General features: G+C 39.5%; 1 protein-coding gene across 3 annotated transcripts in view; it reads left to right on the forward strand.

The window, feature by feature from the left end:
* Positions 1 to 15,781, forward strand: part of FAF1 (Fas associated factor 1) — a 495,897-nt gene that overhangs the window by 454,674 nt on the left and 25,442 nt on the right. For all 3 annotated transcript variants that reach the window (XM_046003527.1, XM_046003533.1, XM_046003539.1), the window contains exon 18: positions 198 to 413. In XM_046003527.1, the coding sequence (XP_045859483.1) occupies positions 198 to 413 (216 nt within the window). The remainder of the gene's footprint in view (positions 1 to 197; positions 414 to 15,781) is intronic.

Consider the following 15,781-nt stretch of genomic DNA (forward strand, 5'->3'; position numbering starts at 1 on the left):
TCAAGGTTGGACTTATTTTAATTAGTTGCTTATTGAGCTAATATTAAGAATATGAAAAACATGGTTCTATTGTCAAGCATCAGGCTCAGTTAATAAATGGACTCGATGAGTTAATACAAAGCAGCAGCTTTCTTCTAGGCTCTCCACTTCCCACAGTCCTATCACACACTTTGACACCTGGTTTTTGCCTTCTTTAGGCCATCCGGCTCTCCTTAGAGCAGGCCCTGCCTCCAGAGCCAAAGGAAGAAAACGCTGAACCCGTGAGCAAACTGCGGATCCGGACCCCCAGTGGAGAGTTCCTTGAGCGGCGGTTCCTGGCCAGCAATAAGCTCCAGATTGTCTTTGATTTTGTAGCTTCTAAAGGATATCCATGGGATGAGTTCAAGTTGCTGAGTACCTTTCCTAGAAGAGACGTAAGTTCCTATGCCTGTTTTAGGAAATGTGGGAGATATCCCATTATTAGGGCTGGACAAAGTAGCCCAAGAAAAGTCCCCTGGTAGAGCCTACTACAAGACCACACACCTAGGAGTATTTTGTTTTGCACACCATTCTTTCCTCAGCCTTCAGAGAAGGTATGTACCCAGACCGACAGACTTGCACCCAGGAGCCTATAGAAGAAATTAGGTACTAGGTCTTTTTCCTTCCTAGCTATTTCCCCTATTCCAGCATCCATAGAAGCTCTCCCAAGATCTCATCTCTGTACACCTCAGAGTAGATCTGAGAATTGTGTGCTTAACAGCTTAACAATTCAGTCAGGGTCAGTGATTATAGGTTCACTAAGTCATGCTAAACCAAGAGTATTTTGTGATTTGATAGTTCTTACTATCCTGGAAAGTCATAGAGGGTGACCTATATTCACTGTATTTCTGTATTTCAGCAAGGTATTTGATGGTGTCTAATAGTGTCCTGGGGCAAAGTAGAAAGACGTAAATCTATAGTTCGGTAGTTTCATTGCTGATTAAATGATAGTATCCAAAAAATGTTGACTAAGTGATTGTCCTCTCCCTAGAGGAAACCAAGAGGTTCTGTATTTAATCCTTTATTACTCACCATGCTTATTGGACCTTATATGAAGACTTTATCAGATTTATGGATTATGAAAAATAAGATTCAAGAAAACCTTAAAATACTAAAACAATAAACAAAATGAACCTATAGGAATTTTACAGAAATATTCAGAGATAGAAAGAGAGAGATTCCCACATTAGATTTAGAGAATTAATTACTCACATTTGGGATGGAAAGACCACGCATTATCAGAGGTTATGTTTGAATTGAGCTGAATGTACATTATTGTGTTGTGGCTGCTAACAAAATGCTAGCTGCTTTTTTGGAGATATAATCCCAATGAGAAGATAACTTAATGGTCCTATTCAACTATGTACTAAGATAAACTTGCCCACAAAGAGCCCTTAGACTCCGTGCTAAAGCCTGAAGAAAAAAAGAGCGTGTCCACAGCAGCCCTAATGGGAAGATGAGGGAACTGGGAATCATATCATTTGAAGAACATTTCCTCTAAAGATGGAAAAGCCATGGGAGACTTGATTGTTGTCTTCAGCTACTTGAAGGCCTGCCATGAGAAAGAGGGATCTTATTTTGTGAGTTTCTAAGGACAGAGAACTGAGATCAATGATTTGAAAGTTACAGGAGGCAATTTTGGCCCAATATAAGAAAGTATTTTCTAAGGAGGGAATAAATATCTTGTGTAGTGAAGTAGTGGTTTTCCTGTCATTGGAGATAACCAGCAACTACTAAATGATCCCTTTTCAGCAATACTGGACTTACATGGAGAAGGATTCATTCCCAGTGTTCCTACTTTAAGAGGGATGGGGCTTAGACTAGCTTACCTCTAAGATACACAGTAGATCGTAATATTCTGTGATTCCATTTTGATCTAATAATTATGAGATCTACTAACTTAGACTTCATCTAAAACACAAAACCAAGAATTTGATTAAGGTTCGTCTTAGTCCCTCATAATGGCTGTCAGATTTGCAGAGCAGAGACAGAAACCAGCAGTGTATGTCTAGCCCTACCACTCAGGCACAAAATTCCTAGGTGGGATGAGGATCCTACTACTTATGTCTAAGCCAAGGAAACTAGAATGGACCAGAGGTGCTGCCATTGGCTCTTCTCTCACTAGCCCCACCTACTACTCCAAGCTCTTCCTCTTTGTTCATATAAAACACACACAGACATGTCCAGGGAACACATGTGTGTACATGCTTTGTGTACTGCATAGCCAGGTAAGAAACTAATTCTGACACTGAAACTATAAATGTGTAACCACTTAGGAAAGAGCCACTAACAAGGGGTTCAATATCACCCTGGTTCTCATACTTACTGTTCTGTGATGAATCTATGATGAACATCTCTCTTAAAGAACTTACAAAATTTAGGAGCTAACTTAGTTAACTTAGTCTCTCCCAACTCTTGGTTTGTTTGTTTGTTTGTTAAATTTAAGTATAATTAACATATAACTTTATATTGGTTTCAAGTGTACAATATAATTCAATATTTGTGAACACTGCAAAATGATTGCCACAATAAGTCTAGCTAATATCCTTTGTAATATGTAGTTATAAATTTTTTTCCCTTGTGATGAGAACTTCTCATCCCTTGGTTTTAAGGCACTCACACTCGGCTTCTGGGCCTTTCATTTGGAAATGAAAGTACTAGAAGTGATGGAGTCTAAGGACTTTGCTGGCTTTTAAAATTAAAATTTATTTTCTTTTTTTTTTAAGATTTTATTTATTTGGTATATATAGAGAGAGATCACAAGTAGATAGAGAGGCAAGTAGAGAGAGAGGGGGAAGCAGGCTCCCTACTGAGCAGAGAGCCCCATGTGGGGCTCGATCCCAGGATCCTGACTGAGATCATGACCTGAGCCGAAGGCAGAGGCTTAATTAACCCACTGAGCCACCCAGGCGCCCCAAAATTTATTTTCTTTCAAATTAATTTTTAAACCTGATTACTGGAGGTAGGGTGAGGGGGAACAATCTCTAAAGAAGCTGGATTTTATGGTCAGCATTAATGACCTCTTCCCACAAGGTAGAAATGTAGGCTATAAGTTGCTGCCACAAATAAATAAGGGAACTGTGAAGTGAAATGCAGAAGGCTCTTGGGACTGCTTCCTGCCCACCTAAAGTTCTACTGACCCAACACTCAGCCTTTTCAGTGCAGACTGTGTTCACTGTGAATTTGCCCTAAATGGAGGGTCAGTCACCTAGTCTTAGAGAAAATGCACTCTTGATTTAAATCTCAATCGTTCACCCTTTACTCTGCTGAAGAACACTATTCAATCCAGTTAACAGTCTCTTCTCCCAGTGTCCCTTTCATCCCTATCCTATTTCTACTTTAAGGCCAGTTTAGATAATGTTTGTCCCAGTTTCCCAGAGGAAAAGTCTCACCAGAGGCTTGATTCTCTAGGAGGAATCAAGAGCTTCCCAATATCCATTACAGGTCCATTTTATGGTCCTTGGTCAACCTGATATTATCTGTGCAGAGTGATTTTTCTAAAGTCCCATTCTGATCATTCCCTTTCTTGTTTAAAAACTCATTAATAGTTCCTTATAGCCCTAGGATAAGGATAGACTGCTTAGAATGTTTTTCAAAAACTCTTCACAATCTGGTCCATACCTCCCTTTCCCACTTAAAAAGTTCTGCCTCTCATTACATATTTCTATCACCAGGAGAAAAGAGATTGCTCACTATTCATGGAAGACACAAGAGACTCTCATGCCTCTGTGCTCTGAAACTGTGTTCTCTCATCCTTGAATATCCACCCTCCCCACTTTTCCTGGCCTGTTTGACCTCATCTTTTAATGACTAACTCAAATGTCATCCTCTTTCAGAAGCCCTCCCCTTCTCCCAAGCTCCTCACCTATGTACCCATTGCAGTTTGTATATTCCTCTCTCATAGCAGTCCTGTTGTTCTATAATTTTTTTTTACAAAGGCTGTCCATATCATGTTCATGTCTGCCTCCCCTGAAGTTCCCAGCATGGTACCTCACACATAAGCATTTAGTTACTGTTTTCAAATGGTAATGCTCTCCAGTCTGACCTAAATCCCTGATTCCAGAGTGACCTAGGGAAGCTGTTCCAAATGAGCAAAGAAGCCCTAGGCCCACCCAGATTCTAGACCCAGACCCAAAGCCCACCCAGGACTCCTTAGGCCTCCTAGAGCCAGGGGTAGGGTGAGAGTTAATGGCCCTTCATCCTTGTCTGAATACTCTTTCAAGTCAAATGACTAGTGTTTTTGCAAGGCTATTCTGTAACAGCCATCTGTGTCTGCAAGGATTAGGATCTAATTTTCAAAAGTCATCTTAAATTACAACCAAACTAAAGACTGTTAAAAAGCACATCTTAAGACCTTGCCTCTTTAATAACAAATAACATAAGATTTAACTCCGGGAGTCTTATTGTGTCTTCAGCCTTTTCTCCATAAAGCAGAGACTGATTTCTCAGGATAGGACATAGTAAACATTCTTCTGCACCCCTGCCCCCAATCAAAACAATACTTCACGTTAAGATTTTCCAGCTGTCCAACTATTTACTAAATGTCTGGTGGGTATACCACTGAACTGAGCATTGTGGGATGACCAGAATAGAAGCAGACACAGACCTTCCTCAGAAAAGCTGATTGTCAAGGTGCTGGGAACATTGAGTTACTTGATTTTTGTTGTTTTGCTGTCTGTTTTGCTAATAACAAGAGAAGTAATATTCACTACCAGAGCTTTGGCCACCTTTTTAAACAAAGATTTGATTTATTTGAGAGAGAGCTCATGCACACAAGCAGGGGGAGAGGGGCAGAGAGAGAAGGAGAAGCAGACTCCCCACTGAACATGGAACCTGATGCCGGGCTTGTTCCTGGAACTCTGGCATTATGACTTGAGCCAAAGGCAGATGCTTAACCAACTGAACCACCCTGATGCCCCAAGCTTTGGCCATTAAGCTCTACCTCTTGGATGTGTTAGAGCCATGTGAACATCAGTAGCCCATTTGCCTACTTGGGCATTGAGAGGTAGTTGGTATTAAAGTAATTGCATCCCAAAGTTGAAGAATGATCCTAACCCCTACTACTACTCCCCACTGCCTCTGAATCAGAGCAAGGGGCCCTGCCAACTTCCTGGTTCCCCTTTGGACCTACTGGGCACTGACCCAGTGCCACTCAGTCAGTGTGAGGTTGTTAGTAGCTTCCCCCAACCTTCCTTTTCCCTTTTCCCTCCTTCTTTCCCACCCCTCCCCTTCTTTCTAGTCCCATTTTATCCTTTTTATTCACTTCCCTTCTTTCTACTCTTCCCTCCTTCTTATCTTTTTATCCCACAACTCTTTCCCCTTTCCTATATTTTCCTTCTTTTGCCTACTCCTATGCACATCACTCAGAGAAGCTCTACCTGCAACTGGAAGGTGTGGTGTTCTGTTTATAACATGACTGGGGAGTACTGGGGAAGGAGGATGGTAATGGCAGATTAGCTTTAGGACCAGTGAGTACCCTGTGTGTCTTGTCACTTATGTGTAGTCACACAGCCCTCATTCTTCCCACGAGAATATTTCTTCCTCCACATTTGTAGATGTGAACCCCCAAGAAGACAAACATATATGCATTCCAAAATACGATATCAGACATTTTATATTCTAAAAGTAATGAATGTATTTGTGTTTTTCTCCTGCTTTCTAGTCCCCCCCCCCCATAATGATAGCTTATCATTTTTTTCTTTCTCCATCTGTGTTTAAAGGAAATGTATAAACAAGCTTCTAGCAGGGTTTTTCAGAGTGAAAGGCCCTCCTTAAGTGTTCGTTTAAATTAACTGGGGGGAAAGACTTACAAATGTAGAGTATGTGAATTCCTTCCTCTGTCACCCATCCACCTTTATTACATTACGCACTAAGATCAGCAGTGGGAACACAGTGCTGAGAAAAGTGACATAGTTCTTACCCTTGTAGAACTTACAGTCTATATCCACAAACTACTGTTGGATGACGTTTGACTTTATCGATAACACAAGGATATCCAATTTGCCACATAAGGAAAGATAAGTAGTTTAATTTGCATTTCATTCATATATTTGTTCTTCCATATGGCAGAACATTTGCTGAGCAGCCACTCTGCCAACCTCCATGCGATGCTAATGATACAGAAATAAAAGAAATTGTTACTGACCTTGAAGAGTTCACATTCTAGTGAAAACACATTTAAAGCAAATTACATTACAAATTATACCAATAGTTGGAAGGACAGGTAATTTTAGCCTGCAGTGGTAAGGGAAGGCATTACAAAGGAAATGAATTTGACCTGAGCCTTGCGCAGAGAGATCCTGGGTAACTGGAAACAGAATAACATGGTTAAAAATTTTGGTTGTAGTTAGACCTATATCTGAATCCCACTCCATCAGATATCTGCTGTATGACATTGGGCAACTTATTTGGCCATGCCGAATGTTTATTTCTTCACCTTTCTTTCTTTGAAAGGAAAATAGTAATATCTAGCTCAGAGAGTTATGGTAAGACATAAGTGAATGTAAACTACTACCACATAGTGAGCAGTATCTGCTGTAATTGTCTTAAGTGGAGAGAGGTAGAAGAGGTAGGAAAGGCTTATAGCTAAAGAAAGCATGATAGCAGTGAATTCTTTCTTTAGAGCAATGATGGATATTTAGTTTAAAAATAACCAAATATTGTAAACCAGACAAAATAATATATCATTAGAATCATTAATATATTTAAAACAAATCTCTGAGATATCAAGGCCAATGCTGTCATTTTACAGATGCAAGAATCAAAGCATGATAAAACGATACACTTTACTACTAACGTCACATGATAAATAGCAGAGCCGACACTAAAACCCAAGTTTTCTTATGGCCATTGCTTTTTAAAATCACTGGCTCCTTTTAAAACTCTGCTAATAGATTACAGAGCTCCACTTTAAAATTAGAGTAGAAAATAAATAAATAAAATAAAATAAGAGCAGTAGGACAATAAAACTAGAACATCAACATTAGAGAGCAAAGCATACACAATCTCACCTATCTCCTCCTCTTCTCAGTTCTTCTCCCTCCCATTACTTCCCCACTACATGCGTCTCGCCATTAAGCCACAAAAAAGTGCTTGACTGGAAGAAACCAAGAGATTGTACTGAGGTGCAAAATGCATTTACAGAGTAATCTCAGTCCTTTTCTTGTTAGCTTGGGGAGGTAGCAAGGCAGGTGGTATTAGTATCAGTCAACAGGTGGCAAAAGTGAGGGCCTGAGGTGGCATGGCTTGTTTGAGAGCATACATGCAGTTGATGACTATGGAGGACTAGAGCCCAAGACTCTCAGTTGCTTTATTTTCAAAAATGATATCACAAGGAAAGATGTCTCTAGAGTATTTTGACCACAGGACGCTTGAGTTTATAGGTAGAAGTCATCTGGTAAACTGTTTACATAATATTTACAACAAAAGAAACTAGGTAACAAAAGATTTAAAAGAATACTATATAGCTGCTTCTTAAATAGGTCTTAAAAACTCTAATCTGGTATATTAGCAGTCTAATTAAAGGGGAAAAATACTCCTTCTAGCAAGGGTGATTTATATTTCTTCATGTTATTTGTTTTCTTTAAGAAATATATAATTTTCTATTCTGGAACACTGAAAAGAAATTAAAAAAATAAATAAAGGCTACCTGAGTTGGGTGGGGGGATATATAATTTTCTAAATTACTAGTTTTAGTAATGAAATAAGCATCCTATGCCTTAACAATGCCTTAAACACCGAATCAAACTGGAAACTCACAGTTTTTAAGTGTCTCTATTGTTGAAATGATTGAGGAGATGGAATAGAGGGAAGGCAGTGATATAGAGGTGGAACGTTGGACTAGGAATCCAAAAGGTTAGCTGGGCAACCTTGAACAAGGCACACCTCCCTCTCTAAATCTCAATTTTCTTCCCTATAAATTAGAAGCAATAAATAAGGCAATGTATATAAAAGTGTTTTGTAAACTGTGGGATACTGTCTACACATGAAAAGTAATGATGATCATTAGCCAAACGTTCAGAATAAAAATTTTTTAATAATAGTATTTATTAAGGCACTATTACTATTCTCAGTGCCATATACATGTTATCTCATTTAATCCTAAAAACATAGGGGAAGGGAAGGCGCCTGAGTGGCTCAGTGGGTTAAAGCCTCTGCCTTCGGCTCAGGTCATGATTCTGAGGTTCTGGGATCGAGCCCCACATCGGGCTCTCTGCTCAGCAAGGAGCCTGCTTCCTCCTTCTCTCTGCCTGCCTCTCCGCCAACTTGTGATCTCTCTCTCTGTCAAATAAATAAATAAAATCTTTAAAAAAAAAATAGGGGAAGGGAAGGAGAAATAAAATAAGATGAAAATAGAGAGGGAGACAAAGTATAAGAGGCTCTTAACTCTAGGAAACAAATTGGGGGTTGCTGGAGGGGAGGTGGGTGGAGTAATGGGTAGCTGGGTGATGGCATTAAGGAGGACACTTGATGTAATCAGCACTAGGTATTTTATGCAACTGATGAACCACTAAATTCTACCTCTGAAACTAATAATATAGTATATGTTAACTAAACTGAATTTAAATAAAGAAAACAAACAAAAACTATTGTGAAGGTAAATATTCATCCTGTCCTCACTGAGATAGGGAAACTCAGGCACAAAAGAGTTTAAATAACCTGCCCAATGTCATAGTAAATATCAGAACCAGATACAAACCTAAGTGTGCGACTCTGGAGCTGTGGCTCCTAATTCCTATGCCATCATGCTTCCTGATTTATTCCAAGGAAGGATTAAATTAGTGAGGTAATTTATCATCTAGAAAAATACTTTAAATGTATAAATGAAGCCCAGGTTTTTTGTGTTTTTTTTGAAGCTCAGTTTTATACATCTGTAAAAATTTCACCTTCTGATTTCTTCATATTGTCTTTATAATTCCTATTACAGAGGCACAGCCAGATGTAGGTAAAGTATACACTTAGTTGTATTTCACACTCTGTTTACCAACAAACTTTTTATTTTTCGAGGCACTGTGCTAAATGCCAAAGAATAAGCCATGGTCCTTGCCTTTGAGAATACCCTGGCTTCTCATACAAAAAATAATCTTCATAATGCAGTTCATGCAGTGGGTTCTAAGAATAGTCAGACAGAAAAGGCACTAGAAGTCAAAGTTGATTAAGATTCCTGCTGACCTGGGTGATCAGGAAGGGCTTTGTATAAGAGGTAGCAGATGAACGGAATTTTGAGATGGATAGGATTTTTGTTGGACTGATAAGGGGAGACCATTCTCTAGCAGCCAGGACAGCTTGAAGAAAGAAGCTAATGGTAGAAAGCACAAGGCATGGCTAGAGTGCAGGCTAGATTATTTGAAAAATGGGACTTGTAAAGTTCTAGGAACAGGAACTGTATGAAACCTAGACTACGAGGCAAGGGAGCTTGGCTTTATTTCATGTAAATTTGTTGAGCAAAGTAATGACATGGCCATATGGTTATCATCAAAGTAAGATTACCCATACGTTCTCTCATATTTTAAAAATTCACATTGCCTAGCACATTGTAGGTATTCAAGATGTGTCAGTCTTCTGATCTCTTCCCTTACTAGCCTCATTATCTAGGTGATCTCAGTCAGTCTTGTGGCTTTAAATGTCATATATACAGTTATAACTCCAAAAGTGTGTATCTTCAGCCCAGGCTCTACCCTGAACTCTAGATATGTTTACACGCAACTGGCTATTCAACACTCCCACCTTATGTCTAATTGACATTTCAAATTAAACACAGTCAAAACTAGGGGCTGCTGAGTGGCTCCATTGTTAAGTGTCTGCCTTTGGCTCAGGTCCTGATCCCAGGGACCTAGGATCAAGCCCTGTGTCAGGCTTCCTGTTCAGTGGGGAGCCGGCTTCTCCCTCTGCCGTTCCTCCTGCTTGTGTCCTTGCTCTCTCTCTTGCTCTCTATCAAATAAATAAAATCTTTTTTAAAAATAAAATAAACATAATCAGAACTAAACTCCTGATTCCTACCTGTCCCCAAACCTGTTCCTCTCGTATTCTTCCTCAACTCATTAAATGGCAAATTTATAACTTTTTGTTTTTAAGCAGGACATTATTATATTTGAACACACAACTTCTCTGCAAGCAAAACATCATAGTAAAATGGTGGTGAGAACACATGATATGTAATTTGCAATGCATGGCAAATGACAACCTTAGTCATAAATAATCTCTTAGAAACCAGTACAAAACCACTAATATTCTGAGGGAAATGAAAAAGAAAACACAGAGGAAAATGAAATAACAAGTGACTAGTAAGGTGTAAGGGCATAGGAAGATGACTGAACTGAACAGTAAAAGAGAAGAAAGGCAATTTTTTTGTAATACCACATTGTCAAGGATTAAAACACTGAAATGTAATGTTCATACTGTTTAAGAAAACAGATATCTTATAAACAAACACTGGGAGACAAGATTGATGAGGACAATCTACCATTTGGGGAAAATTTCTACTTTTGACTCAGAATATAAATTTTGGATACACTTTTCTATATAAGAAGTAAAAATACTATCCTTGACAAATTTCTGTGCCTTTTGAAATCTGGAAAAAGATAATTTTTTGTCAATCAATTTTAAATTTACCCTGTAATAAGTGAAAATTATAAATGTTTTTCAGACCAGAAACCTTAGAGTTATTGTTGACTCCTCTTTCATTTCTCCATTCAACTCATAAGCAAATTCTGTTGGTTTTACATTCAAAATATATTCTAAATCTACTTCTTACTGCCTCCACAACTAACCTAGGCCAAGCTACATTAATCTCTTGGCCAGATTATTGCAGTGGTATCTTAACTGGCCACTCAGCCTCCACCCATGCAACTCCCGTACCCCTTCAGTCTCCTTTTCTGAAAAACAGAGAGACTTTAAAAATATATATGGAAGGCAAATCATATCACTTCTCAAAACCCTATCATGGTTCCCCATCTAATTCCAAGCTTTTAAAAGGCCCTCCCTGATATGACTACCTGGTATTTCTCTGACTCCCCTCAATCTTTTCCAGTCACCTTGGCATCCTTGCTATTTGTGAAATACAACAAAACATTTCTCATTTCAAGGCCTTACATGTGCACTTTCTCCCTTAGAAATGGGCATTGTTCATGCCCTTTAAGTCTCTGCTCAAATGTTGCCTTTTCATTGAGGCCTTTTCTGACCAACCCATGTAAAATCAGTCTTCATTCCCTCCTTTCAGCTCCCACATTCCTAACTGACAACCCTTAGGCTGTCTCCCATTTTTTAAGCTCCCACTGTGGATTAAGCAGTTATGCTATGCACTTTACAGGCATCACCTAATTGAATCCCTACAACCAGCTTATGAAATTGGTATTATCTTTTCCTTATAGTTGAAAAAACAAAGGCACAAAGAAGCAGACTTTACACCCATGTCCAAAATGTACTCTGTCAGACAAATATTATTCCCATTTTACAGATACAGAACTGAAGCTTGTAAGTTAACTGTTTCATCCAAGAACACATAACCAGGAAATAGAAATTAAATATGATGGTGCTCATTCTTTCCATTATTTCTCACTGGTAGCCTGGAAAGATAAATTGACATGAAGAAAGACTGAAGCCAGAAGAATAGTCAAGGGATATTGCAGTACTTAAAATGAGATTGATAAAAATGCAGCTAAGCAGGGGAAGATTAGAGAGATGCTTATACGTAGTCCACTAATGCCTGGACTAAGTATTTTGATAAATGGCTCCATAGTTTCTCCTATTGCATCTATACTTGGAGTCAAAAAGATCTTGGTTCGAATGCTGGCACTTCCGTTTATTTGCTGAGTTACATTGAGTACATTATTTCTCTTTGCTTTATTAGTTACTTCATCTTTCAAGTGAGGATAATGTCATGTGTCCTCACTAATATATTGTGATGATAAGATTAAAAGTGATAATGAAAACACTTGGTAAACGGCAGAGGCCCATGCTGCTTGATTTGGTAATGCTGAGTTCCTTTTATCCATTTCCAGCAAGTCACTGCTTTTGCCCTTTCCCTAACCTTTAAAAATAAGTTTTGACACACATTCCTAATTCCTAATATGAGGGTGACCTGCATGTTGTCACTTGTGTTTTAACAGACTCTTTCTTGGAAGGAAGTCCGCTATTTATTGCAGTCTGCCTAGTGTAAGAAAAATTTGTACTAAGTATTGGCAGTCATGATAGGGAGACAGCACAGGGGTAAAAACAACTGATTATCAGGTGGACATTGGGCGAGGCACACAACCTCTCTAAACTTGCTCCTTTGTCTGTACAAGACAGATAATAATAGGTATGTATGAGGTGGTTGTAGAGTTAAGAGGTGATTTGAGGGAAAGGACACAACACATGGTAGGTGCTTAGGGGATGTGATGCTTTAAAATGTGTAGACCAAAAAAAATAAAATAAAAAAAAATAAAATGTGTAGACCTTGGGACACCTGGGTGGCTCATTCAGTTAAGCCTCTGCCTTCAGCTCAGGCCATGATCCCAGGGTTCTGGGATCGAGTCCCACATTGGGCTCCTTGCTCAGCAGGAAGCCTGCTTCTCCCTCTACCTGCTGCTTCCCCTGCTTGTGCTCTCTCTCTGTCTCTCCCTCTCTCTCTCTCTCTCTCTGACAAATAAATAAATCTTTAAAAATAAATAAATAAAATGTGTAGACCTTGTGCTTGGAAGAAATAATATGGCTCACCAGCTGGGCATTTCCCTACACTGTGTGTAGAATGAAACCACATCATCTCACTTCAGCATATTTTCCTTTAAGGGAGCATATTCTCTCCTCCTTCCTCCATGTTCAAAGCAGAATACTCTTAACTGAGATTGCATGGAAATATTACTAAACACCAGAGAGGTTTGTAGTGAAATGTGTTGGTACAGTTTCCTGCTTCATTTCAAGATGAATTGGATCTGAGCCTTCCAAAAGTAGGTGGATCTCTGATGTGAAAGTTTTCTTTGAAATTTTTATGGCTGATTTGGTGACCTCTTCAGTCCTTACAGCCTTTTTCACCTCTCAGTCAGCCAGGAGAATTAATAGTTATTAATCTCCCACTCTGTGCCAGAACCTGTGCTAGACACTTCTGAAAGCATTCTCTGATTGAATCTTTATACAAACCCTAAGACATAGATAGTAGCCCCATTTTACAAATAGGACAACTGGAGCTAAGAGACATTATTAAGTAATCTTTCAGGGTGCCTGAATGGCTAAGTCAGGTAAACATCTGCCTTTGGCTCAGATCATGATTTCTGGGTACTGGGATCGAACCCCATGTTGGGCGCTCCATACAGCGGGGAGTCTCCTTCTCCCTGTCACTCTCCCTCTGTGCTTTCCCTCTCTCTCAAATAAATAAGTAAAACATTTTTTTAAATGTAATCTTTCCAAGGTCACATAGATAGTAACTGACATAATTGTGATTTGAAACACCAAAGTCTATGCTTCTTATCCTAAACAGAAAAAATTTTCATACAGCATGTCAGGGGGACCCCAAGACCACCTCCAATTTTGATAATTTCCTTGGAGGACTCACAAGACTGAGCATGTAGTCATACTCATGGCTATGATTTACTACAATAAAAGGATACAAACCAAAATCAGCAAAGGGGAAAGGCACATGGAGAGAAGTCCAAGGGAAACCAGGGACAGGCTTCCAAGGGTTCTCTCCCAGGAGAGCCACAGAATGAGCTTAATTCCCCCAGCAGTGATTTGAGACAACACATGCGAAGTGCTGTCAAGCAAGGAAGCTTATTAGGAACTTGAGTACCCAGGATTTTCACTGGGACCTGATCACAGAGGCATGTACCCTCCACCTAGGTACCCACATTCCAGAATCGCAGAAGGAAAGCAGGCATTCAACACAAACTATGTGGTCTTCACAGTTCAGGCTTATTGAACCACAGTTACAAGTTCTGGGAATGTTGGGAACCCTCTGAAAAACCAAGTTCCCCAATGCCAGCCAAAGGCCAACCTGGAAGCAAGCCTTTCAAACAATATCAGTCAGGCTTGCTTATGTTAACTCTTTTCTACATATATCACCCCCTTTGCTCTTGACCAAGGCATCTTTACAGAAAAATTATGATCGGTAGGACTTTACACACAGAATAAGAGCAACCGCAGTATGGGTCCCAGTTATGCTTTTTAGGGATCCTGGACTTCAATTTAAACAAATCCCAATAACCATTAAAGTCCATCTTAGAAAGCAAGGTGGCTTCCTCCTTAAGTTTCTCTATTAACCATTTTTTCACCTGTCCCATGTTGTCAGTTCAAGTATAGCACAATTCTGGCTAAATTGAAGCTGACCTGAACACCTTCCAGGGCTCAGGCAGTGTCATGATATTAGGGTACACACAAGAAATACAATCCCAGAAGGCATACATGGTACCTGGAAACAAAATTTATGATTAATTGCTAGAGCACCCCAAGGAAGACATGCATTAGGCCCACTGTGTTATTTCCCACCTACGGGTTCTCAGTCCAAACAGTTTAGTTCAGCCCTTGGTTTCAGAGGGACTGCCTAAGGCAGGCAATCTCAAATAGATTTGCTTGTCTTAAGATACCAGGTCATCTGCCTCATGAATGTATATAACATCTGGAGGTGTTCTGTTTGGAAGTGAAGGAGCTGGGGCCACTGCCTTTTGTCTCTTAGTCACACTGTCTTGTGTGATTATAGACTCAGCAGTCAAATTGAATTCAAAGGACTTGCAGAAGCTTAGAAAGCCAGCATGGGGAGTTTTCCTTCAGGAAGAGAGGAAAGTTTCCAGGAACAGTTTGAAAAAGCAAAGATTTTAATGCTTTCCTCCCTTCCCAGATGCCAGGGTTTTGTTTTGTTTTTTTCTCCTTTGTTACAAAATCAGTGTATTTCATTTAGCAATCATAATTTTACTTTTTTTTTTTTAATCGTCGGCTACTCTGATCTAGACCTTTTCTGGAAGGATTGTATATACAAGAAGGACAAAAGATTTTTATAGAAAATCATTTTTATACAACTTCACCAGAAAGACACATCATATTTAGGAATTGGTCAAAAAAATTTCAAAATGGGTGTACATAACCTCCCACCCCTTTTGTCCTGTTTATCTGGTGAGCAGCCTAGAAAAGATCAGTCCCTTTTTGGGAACAGCAGTGTTTAATAATCAGATTATCTTTCTAAGGTGCGTATAACAGGAGAAAGGTGAGAAAGGTAGAGTTTATTAGTCTTTCGTTGCAAACTGCAACTAAGCTGTGAAGTTGAACACAAGTCAACAGCAGTGAGACATCTCCCAAAGGAAATCAAGAGTCCAGTCTGTCAGGAATGAGCAGAGGGGTCACACTCCTTGTGGTGTGCCCTATCCCAGCTTGTAGCTTTTGGCAGGAATCACAAATTAGGAATGCAATCAGTCTCTATACTTAATATAAGCCAATGAGCAGCTTGATTTTAGATGGTCCCATCAAAAAAATAAACCCTTTCCTACAGGCATTTGTATGTGACTCAGATAGTACAGACAATATATTCATGATATTTTCAAAATTTCAGGTCCCACAGAGAGGTGTCCTAAACTTAGAATAGTTCCAGGGTCAGAGTCATTAAGCTTATGCTTGCTTTCAGTTCAGCACAGCACATTCTTTTTTATTTTTTTTAAGATTTTATTTATTTATTTGACAGACAGAAATCACAAGTAGGCAGAGAGAGAGGGGAAAGCAGGCTCCCCGCTGAGCAGAGAGCCCGCTGCGGGGCTCAATCCCAGGACCCCGGGATCATGACCTGAGTTGAAGGCAGAGGCTTTAA

The sequence above is a fragment of the Meles meles genome, chromosome 1 (genome assembly GCF_922984935.1).
Source record: "Meles meles chromosome 1, mMelMel3.1 paternal haplotype, whole genome shotgun sequence".
NCBI classification, from domain to species: Eukaryota; Metazoa; Chordata; class Mammalia; order Carnivora; family Mustelidae; genus Meles; species Meles meles.